This window comes from Misgurnus anguillicaudatus, chromosome 8 (assembly GCF_027580225.2).
Source record: "Misgurnus anguillicaudatus chromosome 8, ASM2758022v2, whole genome shotgun sequence".
In the NCBI taxonomy this organism is placed as follows: Eukaryota; Metazoa; Chordata; class Actinopteri; order Cypriniformes; family Cobitidae; genus Misgurnus; species Misgurnus anguillicaudatus.
Genome location: NC_073344.2, coordinates 28714903 through 28729234, shown reverse-complemented (window position 1 = coordinate 28729234; position 14332 = coordinate 28714903). Strand labels below are relative to the sequence as shown.

Sequence of the window (14332 nt, the reverse complement as noted above, 5' to 3'; positions counted from 1 at the left end):
AATAAGTCTAGTTTTTAGACCAAAAATATCAAATTTAAGTGATTTTGTTCATAAAACAAGCAAAAAATCTGCCAATTTGGTAGGCAAAGAAATTTTTTTTTCTGAAACACTAAATTCAAGAAAAATTCAAGAAAAATGTGCTTACCCCATTGGCAGATTTTTTTTGCTTGTTTTATGCACAAAAAATTACTAAAATTTTATATTTTTGTTCTAAAAACTAGACTTATTTTCTTGGGTCGTTTTGCTCATCAAGAAAAAGCATCTTAATTTAAGAATTTTTAGATACTTTTTTATCTTGAAAATCATTTTTTGCATTGCACACTGCAAAAAATGATTTTCAAGAAAAAATGTCTTAGTATTTTTGTCTTGTTTTCGGTAAAAATATCTAAAAATGCTTAAATGAAAATGCTTTTTCTTGATGAGCAAAACGAACCAAGAAAATAAGTCTAGTTTTTAGACCAAAAATATCAAATTTTAGTGATTTTGTGCATAAAACAAGCAAAAAAAATCTGCCAATGGGGTAAGCAAATTTTTCTTGAATTTTTCTTGAATTTAGTGTTTAAGAAACTTTTTTTTTGCAGGCCCCATTGGCATCTTAATTTAAGAATTTTTAGATACTTTTTTTCTTGAAAATCATTTTTTTGCAGTGTAGCCAAGTAAATAACGTTTGTAAGAAACCAAACCATTTGTAAATCCTTCAAGATTTTAGCGAGATAAGAGTGTTTTACATTAGGTACCACAAAGCCCGACAGAACACTTGCCTGTGACAAGATGGCCGCCGGTGATGACGTTACAGACTCCGCCGTAAGACATCTAACCTTTATTATGTATATATATGGGAACAACAGCTCCAGATATTTATCATACTAGATATTTGTCTGGCGTCTGTGATGCATAAGCGACCAAATAAAGATTGGCGAGCGCTGTTTGCCTGCTGATCGCCCGCTGATTTGCCTCCAATCACAGGCCGCACTGTCGGTGAGCGTGATGACTTGCAAATCGGGGTTAAAAATCCTATAGTGTGGTCGGAGCTGATGGTGTAGTGGGCAGTGCTCCAAAATGTGGTGCTTTTGGCAAAACTTGGCATAAAATGTTTTTTAATAAGCTCATGTTAATGTAGAGACTACATGAAATTTAACCCTGGTGAACCCAAGAAGATTTTGGGTAGCAGCAATTATCAGCTGCCTAATTTGACCCCGTGGGTTCTCCAAGATTAAAGTGCACTTGTAAAGCTTTTGTAAAGCAAATCTCAGTAAAAATATGTGTTTGTTACCTTGTTCCTGGTGTGGGCTAGAGTTCCTATAGGAAAACCTAATCGCAGCACCATGCAGGGAGCTTTGGAGATCAGACGCACCAGGTAGAAAGAGACGGGCGGCGACTCAGGGCCACTGCAAGAAAAATCCTGATTATTACACACTACGACTGTAGATCATGTTATCGGATACACCCATCTGTACATGTGGAGTACCTGTATATGAGTTTGACATACGAGTAGCCCTCCACCAGGACAAAACAGCTCCAATCTCTCAGCAGCGAGGTGAGGGCCGAATGCGAGATCCTGCACTGGATGGTACTAAATCGACCGTTACTGCCGGCATTGTGCACATGCTTTGGGACGGGGCTGAACAGACACAAAGCAAATCACAGGAAAGAGAAGAATCTTTATAATCCTTACAATGCATATTGATGCCACAAAACATTCAATATGGCCATTTTAACGATTTATAAAACATAGACTTTATATTGCAGTTGCACACAAAACCCTCTGTATCCTTTCAGCGGTCAACACAGAGAAATGTGATCCTGCCGGCCGAACTCACATGTCATGCTCCAGAATCATGGCAATGCGATGCATGTGCAGCCAGCGCTGCCAGACGTTGGCGTCCATTGACAGGATGGGCTTCCAGTAGAAGGCAAACTGTGACTGGCTGGAGTCTTTAGAGCCACTGTGCTGGAGGGAGAGGACCTGAGGGAGAGCAAGATGATGATAAGCGTGTTAACATCAGTCAGATGCAGAAATGCCGTATTGCTATATGGCTTGGTGTGAACGTACCGGTGTGGTGGATCCAGGTGGGATATAAAACAGAGGAACTCCATTTTTTGTGCTTTCAGGAATCGTGTAATGCTCTGGGATGGAGTTAAATGACTGCAGGTGTACCAGCATCTGGTCTGTCTGGTTAATGCTGTTCAAAAGAAAGATTTGCATAAAACTACAACGTCAGCAAAAAAAGAAGTCGGGGAAGACAGGTGTGCGATCTTCATTCTGCCTGCAAAGCTGCATTTAATGTAAGAGATCTTCAGAGATGATTTCTGACCTCTGCAGTGTGTTCCAGAATCGCCGTATGACAGATGTGCGATAGGGGCTCGTGATTGGCTTGCGCATGGTACAGCTGATGTCGTGCAGGATGTCATAGCTGCCCTCCATGGTCACTTCCATCCACGTAACACGTTTGGCCGGATCCAGGGGCCAGGGAGCCACAGCGAGGTATTCGATACGCATGTTGTGCTTCCAGAGGAGAACCAGCTTCACCTCCAGCTGAGTTCCTCCTTTAAAGAGAAAGAGAGATTTAAAGGATTAGTCAATTTTCTTAAAAATAAATCCAAATAATTTACTCCATCCAAACTTTTGATGTCTTTCTTTGTTCAGTCGAGAAGAAATTATGTTTTTGAGGAAAACATTCCAGGTTTTTCCCATTTTAATGGACCCCAACACGTAACAGTTTTAATGCAGTTTAAAATTGCAGTTTCAAAGCACTCTAAATGATCCCAAACGAGGCATAAGGGTCGTATCTAGTGAAACGATTGTCATTTTTGACAAGAAAATAAAAAATATGCACTTTTAAACCACAACTTCTCGTCTATCTCCAGTCCTGTGACGCACCAGCGCGACCTCACGTAATTGCGTAGTGACGTCGAAAGGTCACGTGTTACATATATGAAACGCACATTTGCGGACCATTTTAAACAATAAACTGACACAAAGACATTAAACATACAACATTGTCGGAACGCTCCTCTTTCTCCACACTTGTTAAACACTGGGGCGTAGTTTTGATACATCATCCGTGACCTTTTGACGTGATGACGTATTACGTGAGGTCGCTTGGGCGTCACAGGACCGGAAATAGATGAGAAGTTGTGGTCCAAAAGTGCATATCTCTATCGTCAAAAATGACAATCGTATCGCTAGACAAGACCCCCATGCCCCACCCGGGATCGCCTAGAGTCCTGTGAAACTGCAATTTTCAACTGCATCAAAACTGTTAAGTGTTGGGGTCCATTAAAGTCCATTAAAATAAGAAAAATCCTGGAATGTTTTCTTCAAAAACATAATTTCTTCTCGACTGAACAAATAAAGACATTAACATTTTGGATGACATGGTGGTGAGTAAATTATCTGGATTTTTTTTTAAGAAAATGGACTAATCCTTTAAACAAAAGTCAATGAAAATAATTAATTACATTTCAATTCATTTATAGAGTGCAGAAGTAGAGACCAAAAAACTATTTTGGCAGTCTAGATTTTATAAGCTTTTTATTTCCTTATCTTATCAAAACTTTGCTTTGTATTGGATTTTAACGCTGCAAAAACATTTTCTAACTATATTATATTAACAATGTTTTGATAATTGTTGTGCACAACTAGGTAAGAAAAAGATCTTTGCAGTGAGTATTAATAGGACATTTAAATATTTTGACTTTATGTAGCATGTCATAGTCAATAAAAAAAACTTTCTTAATCTTGTTTGTTCTTGCTCCACAGGTCTGAGGTAATGTACCTTTAGTGATGTTAATCTCTCGGATGGTGTATCCTTCTCTTAATCTGACAGACAGCACGCTGATCAAATCGGCATGAACTTCCTTTTCCGTGTGTTTCTTCCTGCGCATGACCAGCGCCGGGTTTCCGCTGGCCGACACCAGATGTTCATTAAACAATCTGTGCTGGGAGACTGAACAAACACATGATATTATACCATTCATAAAGTTAATATATGCAAACAATTTCATGTGAAACAATATTTCAGAACAACAACGATTATTATTAACAAGAAACAAAGTAGCACAAGGTGCAGTTTTATCTATTAGTGCATGGGTCTTCAACAGGGGGTCCGGGGCCCCTTGGTAGTCTGTGGTGGTTTTAACGGGGTCCTCCAAATATTGTTTGAATTTAAAAAAATTAATCAAATTAGTCTAATGCTGCCTTTTAACCAGTCGCGGTAGAGGCGTCAAGCGCGAGTGATTTCAATGTTAAGTCAATGTGAAGACGCGTTTACTGCGTCTGGAGGTGTGAATTGAGCGCCTGGCACGGTACGCGCAAATGGTGCTTTTTTTGGGCATTTTGCGGTTAATGCGAATTTGCGGCTGACGCCCGAGTTGAACAATTTTAACTTTGCCGGATTTTTGCGCCGCGTTAACCAATCAGGAGCCTGCTTGCTGCTGTGGCGCAGCCCCGCCCGGAGTCACTCATTCAACCAACGCTTGATATTGTCTGTAAGCAGTCACCCGGAGCTATACCACACAAGTTCGCCTTTGATGCACGTCAAACACTTGCTTTTTCCGCGCATTCAAACTGTTCAAGTGGCAAACTGGGCGCGGTAGACGAGATTTTGACACCTCAAACGCGGCTGGTGTAAACGCAGCATGTTGAGTGATTTCAATGTTAAGTCAATGTGAAGACGTGAATTGAGCGCAAACGCGCGAGTTGAAAAATTTGAACTTTGGCGGAAAAACACGCCGCATTAACCAATCACGAGCTTGCTTTAGTAGTGACGTGATTACAGAAAGCGAGCGGAGTTGCAGAAGCCCCTACCATGACGCAAATTTTCGCGTTATTGTCTCAATGACCAGAATTTCACGCGTGAATAAAGCGAGTAAACTCAAACTGTTCAAGAGGCAAACTAGGCGCAGTAGACGCGAATTTTGACACCTCAAATGCTGTTGTAAACCCACGGTAATAATGAAAATTAAAACTTGATTAAAATAAAGAGCATAACGTTCACAGTTGAAATTCTATTCAGTAAAATTGAAATATTATGTAGGTAACAGAATGTGAATGTATACCAAAGATGATTATTTTAATATTTTGGTTGCATAACCATCATTTCTAGTGAGGGTCCCTGCTCCTTTTCTCTGTCCATTAAGGGGTCCGTGGCCTGAAAAGGCTGTATTTGTATTAGTGTATTTGAATGGATCATACGAAGTGTGTTGAATACAAAAATACAGCCAGAGCTCTGGTAGTGAAAGTGAAATAAACACTTGTGGTTTCTTGCGATGGTCTGCGGTGTCAGACAGATGCTACAGTTATTTTAAGGACTCGGCAACATTTGAACATTCTGGAAGGAGGGCGACGAAGGATCATATGACTTATGACCATTAGAGAAGTGATATTTAACCACAACTCATGATCATTTATGAAACCCTCTCTAATGTAACATGAGCAACTTTCTGATGAAAAGCAGGCATACTAAGATGCGAAGAGGATTTACAGGAAAATAACAAATCTGTGATAAAGGAACATACATCCAATAACCTCAAAAACAGTTGTTTAAAAGTAATTCAGGGTTCACAGACCTTAGTTAACTTTAAATTCAAGGACTTTCCAGGTCCACTACCCTCAAATTCAACGACTAAATGTGGGGACACATTTCAAGTGAGAGCAAGATTACATCATGTACCTTATAAGATACATTGTAAAAGTTCCCTTGTGAGGGAACTCACGCTGCGTCGCCATAGTGACGCTTTGGGAACGCCTCCAGGCACAAGTCTGTCTGAATGTTCAAATCAACCAATGGTGGGGCGTAACGTCATGGCAGGGTGACGCGGGAGCCAGGAAATATATTGCTATCTGAAATATTGCCGAAGACGGCATAACAGGGACTCAGGAAGTATAGCAAAGGAGACGCAGCGTCTCGTTCCCTTCTCAGGGAACAAGGGTTGCATACGTAACCAGAGACGTTTTCATGCGTCAAACATTTTGATATGGATCAACACTACACAGGGAATAATATGGATTTTTTCCAGAAAACTTCTTGCACAAAATAGATTTAAGCACATTTAATAATGTATCTATGTATGTATATTTTTTTAAACTTTCCAAGGCCTTGAATTTTTTTCCCAGATTCACATACTGTTATGGATTTCATGGACTCGTGGGAACCCTGTCATTGCAAGAAAGGCTTGGAAAAGTAAAGATAGTTTTGAAAAAGTAGTTTCTTGCATAGCTTGCCTGCATATTGACTGGTTGCATAAACTGCAGTCATTTCATTTTTTTTCTTTAAAACTGGTCATAACTTTTTAAAGTCTAATTTGAAGCCGTTTAGTCTTAACTAATTGGTAGTTTGCCAGATTAGTTCTTAAGACACAGTCTTAACTTAATGGCTATGTTTATGCAAACTTGCCCGTTGTGTTATCTATCTAAATCTAGCTTAAATGAAACAACAAAAACAAGGTAAAGCACCGGGCTTACAGCAGTAATACTCTGGGTTCATAGACTCGCCCGTCCTGAAGAAGGAGTATGTGAGAAAGGCGCGGTGATAGGCGTTCATCCCTTGGCCTGTAGATTCGGGTTCTGGACACGTGGACAGGTATGAGCCAAAGGTTGCCATGGAGATAAACTTCATTATCTCCACATTGGGGATGTAGCCAAAACTACAGTTGTATGAATAAGCCCCGCCCACCTAAAGAAAACTCATTGTTAAATTGACATAAATATTGTAACATCAATTATAAACTTATACGAGAGATAAATGACACAATAATAAGAAGATTTGCAGGACCTGGACAAATGAGCAGGCGATGGTTCCACTTCTCAGCTGGTTCAGTAGAGTTTCACATACAGCTACATCAGGAACACTCGTCACTCCATCCGTAATGATTATTATTCCTGTACGTCAGCACATAACACAACATTGATTATTGCCACAATGTTTCTTACAGTCTACTTTTACAGTTTTATACTGTTATTAATGCTTATTTGATGTTGCAAAGTGACCATGACTATAGAAAAAAGCAAAAATAATTGCCATATTTCAAGACTGTAATGGTCATTAACTCTTTCCCTGCCATTGACGAGTCAATAAAGAGAAAAAGCATTCCCTGCCAATGACAATATTTTCCAGCAATCCATGTTATCTACCAGATGGTAGGATGAAACGTTTTTCTTGTTTGAAAGCAAAGGGTCTGTATATTCATTTGATATATTGTAGTGATGCACCGATGTATCGGCCGCCGATATTTATCGGCCGATATTTGATGAATTTGAAACCATCGGCATATCGGTAATAGCACAAGAAAGGCCGATACCGATTGTTTTTTAATTAACCACATAAAGGCAATGAGTTGCATGTCTGTTGTTCAGTTAAATTGATTTAATGGTCTGGTGTGCACTATACTTAAGCACCGACAGAAAACCTTTGTTGAGCTGGCTCAAATGTCTTGGACAATAAAAGAAACAGACTGCACTTTAGTGGGGGAAAAGAAGTCCAACTTTTTTTTGAAGTTGCAATAGCACCGGCATTATTTATGTTTATTAAAGAAATCCATTATATGTAAAAAATGAGTTAATGTTGTTAATAAAAGAAATGCTGAATTGCAAAAACCACCTTGAAGGTTGTCATGTTGTCGTCTTATATTTGTTTTAGCTTAATTTGTGCCTCTCTTATTATGTTGGTCAGTTGAATGTTAATTAGATCCAATCCATGTTCAGTAAAAATAATTTGATGCAGAAATAAACTAGCTAATAGACCAACTGTATAGTATTGTATACAAGTGTTTAATATCGGTATTGGACAGAAGTTGTCTGTTTAAATCGGTATCGGCCCAAAAAAATCCTATCCTATTGTACGTTTATATATTTAATGAAGAACATTTTCTGGAAGGTATTACACTTTTGTGATAAATCATAAAAAAATGTAAAAAAAAATGCTGGCGGGGAAAGAGTTAATGCAGGTGTTGCACTGACCTGCGCCAGAGTTTGGAGGAAGAAGTTGTAGTGCTAGAATCCCCTGCCTCACCATGCTGACCAGTCCAACATCCGCTGTTACCATGGAAACCGCCAGCTTCCTCTGAGACGTCTCTTCCACAGCATCATTACAGAAGGACTGACTCAGAAATCCACACAACTAAACGAACAGATACAACAACTTACCGTTTAATTAACAGACTTCTGCACTAAAAAACAATCTGCAAAAACCTTCTGAAGAGTTTCTGCACTTTTTATGGAGTAAAATAATGTATTCATCACTTTAATTTTGGCTATGTTTTAAGCACATGTGTCTGGCGAAACGCTCACAGACTTGAACAAGTGACTTACCATAAAAACTGAATAATATTTTAAAAGACTGAATGCACAGATGCTATTGAACAAAAAAATTAGTTGGTCTTGCCTGATTCTGCTGTTGTTGAAGGACCACAGCGATGTTGCTCTCCACGGCTCTCAGCTGCTGATAGATCTGCTGCAGGAACTTCTCCAGATCCATGGAGCCCAGCTGACAGCCCTGAACTAGCACCTGATGGCCAGGATTATTACCAATCAGAATACAACCATAGAAACTCAGTTTATCTTTACTTCACTGATAACACTGTACAATAATGTAACAGCAGTAAATGCATAAGCTAAAGGGAACCAATTTATCATTAATATTTGTTGATGGTTAAAATACGGTTAATGCACGGGGCAGCAAGATACATTGAAATTATCAAAATATCGCAAAAGTGCATATTACAAAACACCCATCGCAATGGTTTGCAATAACTAAATGTTTTTTAAATACTTAAAAAAAAAATGTAATATGCATAGTCAAAGTTTTAGATTGATGCAGATAGGGGAGAGACTGGCGAGACAGAGACAGTGATGCTTTCTTTTCCCAGAAAAAAATGCAAATATGCATGTTGTTATATGATTAGCGGTTTTAAATACTTTTTATTATTATTCAAACTGATTTTACAAACTTAAAACATTACTTTATCGCACATTGCATGATTTAGCAAGATGTCGCACATCGCATTTCCTTTAACTCTTTCACTGCCATTGACGAGTTTTTCCAGCAATCTGTATATCCGCTATCATCCACCAGATGGTGCCCTAACCCAACCCATATTTGAGAGGTAATAAAAAGATAACAAAAGAAGGTAAGATGAAAGGATAGGATTTTTGTTTGAAACGTCCTGAAACTCTACCCACCTGATGAGAACTAAGACCGATGATGGAGGAATAGGCCAAAATGGTGATGAAGATCTCAGGCTTAAACACGTGCCCAGTTCCTGGAACCACAAAGGGTCTCGCCAGTCCGGCCAAACAGCGAGAGAGAGCGTGGAAGACTTCATCAAAGATCATCTCTCCTGTGCTATCATCCTAAAGAGACATTCCACTTATATTAGCAATATATTGAATTCATTTTTAATAAAAACTACACAAACCAACACCTAAAAGCGCTATTGTTTTACACCGTAAATGTAAACCAAAACACTGCTCTGTGATCTAGTCAATGGCGTGAGCAAGGGTGATTATTTTTGCATTTCACTGCATGTGATGATTAAGTTCAGTTACCACAATCCCGGTAGAAGGACTCAGGTCCAGCTGAATGATAAGGCGGTACCGGCGAGCCAGGAAGATCACGCGTGTGGAGGGAACCAGCAGACACGCGCAAGACGAGGGAGGAGAACCGGGCTGCCATCCTTTCGGGAGGACACTCAAAACATCCAACTCGTTCTCTGATTTCAGCTGAGCACAAATCATAAAAACATCATCACAGGGTATGGAGAAAAAGAGCTTTCAGAAATGACTTTTAAAAGATTTGCATGAATACTAAATAATATATTAAGTGCTGTTGGTCAAACACAAACTTTAATTTGAGGACAGAACAAAAAACTGAAATCGATTTCATCTATTAAATCTCAAACTAGACATTATTTTGTCATTATGAGATTATCATACCAGATTATCATGCAACACCCATTATATTCAAACTAACTATGTGTTTACTTCCCACTTGTGTCAGTCCTACAATCTTATATGTGGATAATAATAAACATTTTTACATTTTGTTTGCATGTAAAAACAGTTAATGATATTATGTTCCTTTTAATTGCTGAACCATAACATTGGCCTGTAAGTGTTAAGGCTAGTTCCTTCTCTTACCAGGTCAGACTGGGAACTGGGTCGGATGACCTGATTTAATCTGCTGAGGAACCAGGACAGACGCACATTACGTGATAACCTGTACTGCTCTTTCATCAGCAGATACACCTGATCAGCCTCCTCCACCTGAACACAGAAATACAAACTTTAGCATCAACACAAACTATATTTATTATGAAAATGCAAAGAAACAGTAATGTTCACTTTCCACAGCTAGTGCTCAAACTGGTGTAACCAGATAGATAGATAGATAGATAGATATGATACTTTGGTATTCATTGTCAATATTTACTGCTGTATTGGTGATATTGATAATGATAAATGAACCCTGATTGATTACATCATCCCCTTTAAAGACAACAGACCATTATGTCCACAAACCCTTTGCAGTGACCAGCGTAGACAAGCAGTGAGAAACCTTTTATAAGCACACAGTTTAACTCAAAATAACATCACTCTACTAGTGTTTGGCTTTAACCAACAGTATTGAAGAAGTGGTAAATACATGCTAGTGTGTGCACGTGCACTGTCAGTCAAGAACAGCATGATGTTGTTTTGTAAGAGGGAGGGGCTGCAAGCACATGACAGAACTGCATTCAATTGATTTTCTTGACAATATAAACCTCTGCGTTCAATGTATTTAGCTGAGTTAAATAAATTTATTTAACATACTGTATCAATTACAGAAAAATACATATCATAATAGAAGTCTCATATTTTTCCTAATATAATTTTTTTTCCTGGTCTGTTTATTTGTCCTGTTTCTGAACCTGTAAACAAGTCCGTGCAAGTTAACTGACTAAAACAAAAAAGGCGGTAAATATAAGAGCTTAATTTACCTCATTGTCCTGTCTTTCTGCCATGCCGTGCTTCTCATTACTGGCTGTTTGTTTTTCAGCGCTACGGTTGAGTTTACAGGGTTTTAATTTTCTGAGAACTCAACAGAGCTGTAAACTGCAGCCAATTTGACTTCTTCACTTCCGGCACATTATTTCAAAATAAAAGCTCTCGCTCAATAAATAAATAGGCTTTCTATATATTGTGGAGATTCTTGTAAATAGCACTGAACGTATTAAAAATCTAATCAAGAATTATAATGTTTATATATGTATGTACATATGTATATATATTTTTTTTTTGCTGAAGTCCAAAAGTCTAAGACAATGTGGTGAATGCTTTCTGTAAAAGTTTATAAAACATTCTGCAATTATTTTTCATTCGATTTTATATTATCAGCATACCATTTTTAAATATTACAGAATGTTATTTTTTTATTTTTCATTTTCTAAATATTTTTCCTAGTATAAAGGTACAACATGGAAAATTTAAAAGCAGTATCTTATAACCATGCTTATAACGTTTCTCAAATCTTACTTTCACATATACAAATATCAACTCAAGCTACTAAAATTTAAATTCTATTCAGTCATTCATTCAAATCACCAACCTTTTCTTTATCAAAAATGTCTGGCAATCAAATATTGATGCAAGCTACAGATGGATAAAAAATAAGATTAAAATAGACAAATATAAACCGATTAAAATCGTAGACTAAAACATTTTATTAAACAGAGGAAACAAAAATAGCTAAATAGCCTCTGTCGCAAACTTAAAGGAACGTTTCTGTCCAGCGCGTGTCGGCAGTCGGATTCTATTTAGTGCTGCAAGTGTTTGTTTACTTCCGCTTAACGCTCTTTGTTGTGGTGTTTATCCAGCGGCTGTAAAATGCAGGTAAGATAATCACATATCCATTTGTGGACATTTTGCAGCTGTTTTAAAATTTCGAATATCATATTTTATTTATTTATTTCGTAGAACAGCCCCATTTGAAATCGTTTATTCTGCTCATAAAGAGTGCTAGCATGCCCACCATAGAGATGTACACGAGAGGGAAAATGAGCGATATTGTTATTATTGAATGTAAAAACATGAGAGGTTGTGTTTTATTTTAATAGCAACGAGAGGAGAAGCAGTTAGAGGCATCCGTCGAGTCTCTGATCACTCGCGTGGCTCATTTAAAAGGCTCCCTACAGAGTTTCATTTATAAACTGGAGAATGAATTTGACAGACTGACATGGTGAGTAGACTAAAAAAACTCATCCGATTAAAGTAGTAACTATCACTGTTACTGACTGATGTTTTTACTTCAGGCCCTCAGTCCTGGATAGTTTTGCCCTTCTGTCTGGGCAGTTAAACACCATCAACAAACTCTTAAGAAATGAAAAGACTCCGTCATACAGATCACAAGTTATCATCCCACTGCTGCTGTCTCCTGATCGAGATGAAGAGTTGGCTGTGAGTATCCTCATCAAAGATTAATCAATCATAACAGATATTATTTACATTTAGAAATCTTAAAGCGCCTATAGTATGCATAAATGGACATAAATGTGTGTTGGCAGGGTGTGAACACAACCACCCTACAATGAAAAAAAATCCATAATCCTTCTATTTTATCCTCATTAAAACAAATCTCATTAGACATGCTGCTGTGATTCTCTTGTTAATGTGACGTCACACTGACAAAGCTCCGCCCACAGCCACTGACTGACACGTTTAATTTTACCCAAAAGCTTTTCTAAATGTGTTTGTTAGCATATTGTAATGCTAATGTGGATAAAGATAATATTGTCTCAGACTCAATTCACAGAAATCAGATCTATTTTTTAACTAGGGGTGGGCGATAAATCAGTAAAGCTGGTTTGGGATGATAATTTAAAACATCCAAATATCGGGCAATAACTTTATTGTTATGTTTCTACTCATGATCTAGAAACTAACAGAGCAGCGAGTTCCTGTATTCAGTCATGAGATTGTGCCAGACCATCTAAGGACCAAACCCGACCCCGAGGTTGAGGAACAGGAGAAACAACTGAGTGCCGAGGCAGCCAGGATCGGACCTGAGGCTGCACAGAAACATAGGCCACATGGATATGACTATGAAATCCATTTCACTTTTTTCACATCACTCACTAAATTTCATTTCCTTTTGTATGTAGAAACAGATTCAAACATTAAATAAACTGTGCTCAAACCTTTTGGAGAAGCTCAACAACCCTCGTGATGACAGAGACTCTGAAACCTCAGGTTGTTGAACTGTCTCATTGCATATTTTCCAGCTTTTCATGAGTGCACAGAGATTTACATTTTTTTTTCTCTTTAGCTTTGCGTCAAAACAAACCATCATTCAATCCAGCTGAAACTAACGCACTGGTTGCCGCAGTGGGATTCGGAAAGGGTCTTTCCAAGTGCAGACCACCGGGCCAGGTCGCTCCTGGTCATCCTGGACAACAGATGATGTCAGGAGGTCCCACACTGCAGCAGGTCACTATTGCTGGAAGCTCAGGCCATCAGCCGGGAATGGGTGGACAGGTTACTCAACAGCAGCCCGGACAACCAGGTACCACATTTGTAATCTGTATAATGCCAATAGAAGCGTCAAAGTTGTAATGTGGCATTAATGCTGTGTTTCTCTCTCTATCAACAGGGAAAATGCCCAGTAACATCAAGACTAACATCAAGTCTGCATCTATGCATCCTTACAATCGATGAACATCAGTAATGCATTTTGTAAGGATTATTTGTGTGGAATGGAAGAGAAGAAATGCTAATTGTTTTTGTGCATCTTCAATAAACATTTTTGTTAAAATAATCATTTATGACAGTTTTTTAACAATGATTTAAAGTCACATGCTGAAATTCCTTTGTATTTAAAAAAATCTGCCTATTTCAAGCACTAGATGGCAGCATTGGCCTATTACTTGATTTACCTTAGGATCGCCCTATAATGTATAGATGGAAAAATATTTTCATGTAGTATTTTAAGTTTAACTGGAAAGTTTGGGTTTACAATGTAAATTTTAGGTTATTAAAAATATCTGAAATATACAGCTGTAAGTTTATAGAAAATGTTTAAAAGCGTGATTTATTATGTATATGTTGTATGTTCACATATTAGTCATTCCTACAAACAAAACGGGGGACATATAAAAAAGTCATACAGTCATAAATATGTTTATAGAAACAATTTCAAGTCCATATGTGGGCATTTGAGTAAGTGTTTGTGATAACTTACTGTGTCATTTCACGTAATAAGTGTATATTTCTTAAGAACAGATCTTAGTTACTTTTAATATTACAGTCAACACAAGTAGAAAAATTAAATGAATTTTGATAATAGTAACATGACCTTCA

At 37.9% G+C, this 14332-nt stretch overlaps 2 protein-coding genes across 2 annotated transcripts in view; one reads left to right on the top strand and one right to left on the bottom strand.

The window, feature by feature from the left end:
• Positions 1–11138, bottom strand: part of szt2 (SZT2 subunit of KICSTOR complex) — a 115091-nt gene extending 103953 nt beyond the window's left edge. Inside the window, exons 1-14 of the mRNA XM_073870658.1 lie at positions 10978–11138; positions 10139–10264; positions 9548–9721; positions 9182–9352; positions 8385–8507; positions 7961–8120; positions 6777–6883; positions 6467–6677; positions 3780–3950; positions 2316–2547; positions 2054–2183; positions 1821–1966; positions 1469–1621; positions 1274–1388 (exon numbers count right to left, since the gene is read on the bottom strand). Of these exons, the coding sequence (XP_073726759.1) occupies positions 1274–1388; positions 1469–1621; positions 1821–1966; positions 2054–2183; positions 2316–2547; positions 3780–3950; positions 6467–6677; positions 6777–6883; positions 7961–8120; positions 8385–8507; positions 9182–9352; positions 9548–9721; positions 10139–10264; positions 10978–11001 (2043 nt within the window). The 5' untranslated portion in view covers positions 11002–11138. The remainder of the gene's footprint in view (positions 1–1273; positions 1389–1468; positions 1622–1820; positions 1967–2053; positions 2184–2315; positions 2548–3779; positions 3951–6466; positions 6678–6776; positions 6884–7960; positions 8121–8384; positions 8508–9181; positions 9353–9547; positions 9722–10138; positions 10265–10977) is intronic.
• Positions 11139–11722: 584 nt separating this feature from the next.
• Positions 11723–13790, top strand: med8 (mediator complex subunit 8). The gene is made up of 7 exons (XM_073870657.1): positions 11723–11869; positions 12094–12215; positions 12289–12433; positions 12912–13057; positions 13143–13225; positions 13302–13538; positions 13626–13790. Exons 1-7 carry the CDS (start codon positions 11864–11866, stop codon positions 13688–13690), a joined length of 804 nt encoding a protein of 267 aa, XP_073726758.1. The 5' UTR covers positions 11723–11863; the 3' UTR covers positions 13691–13790.
• Positions 13791–14332: the final 542 nt, after the last annotated feature.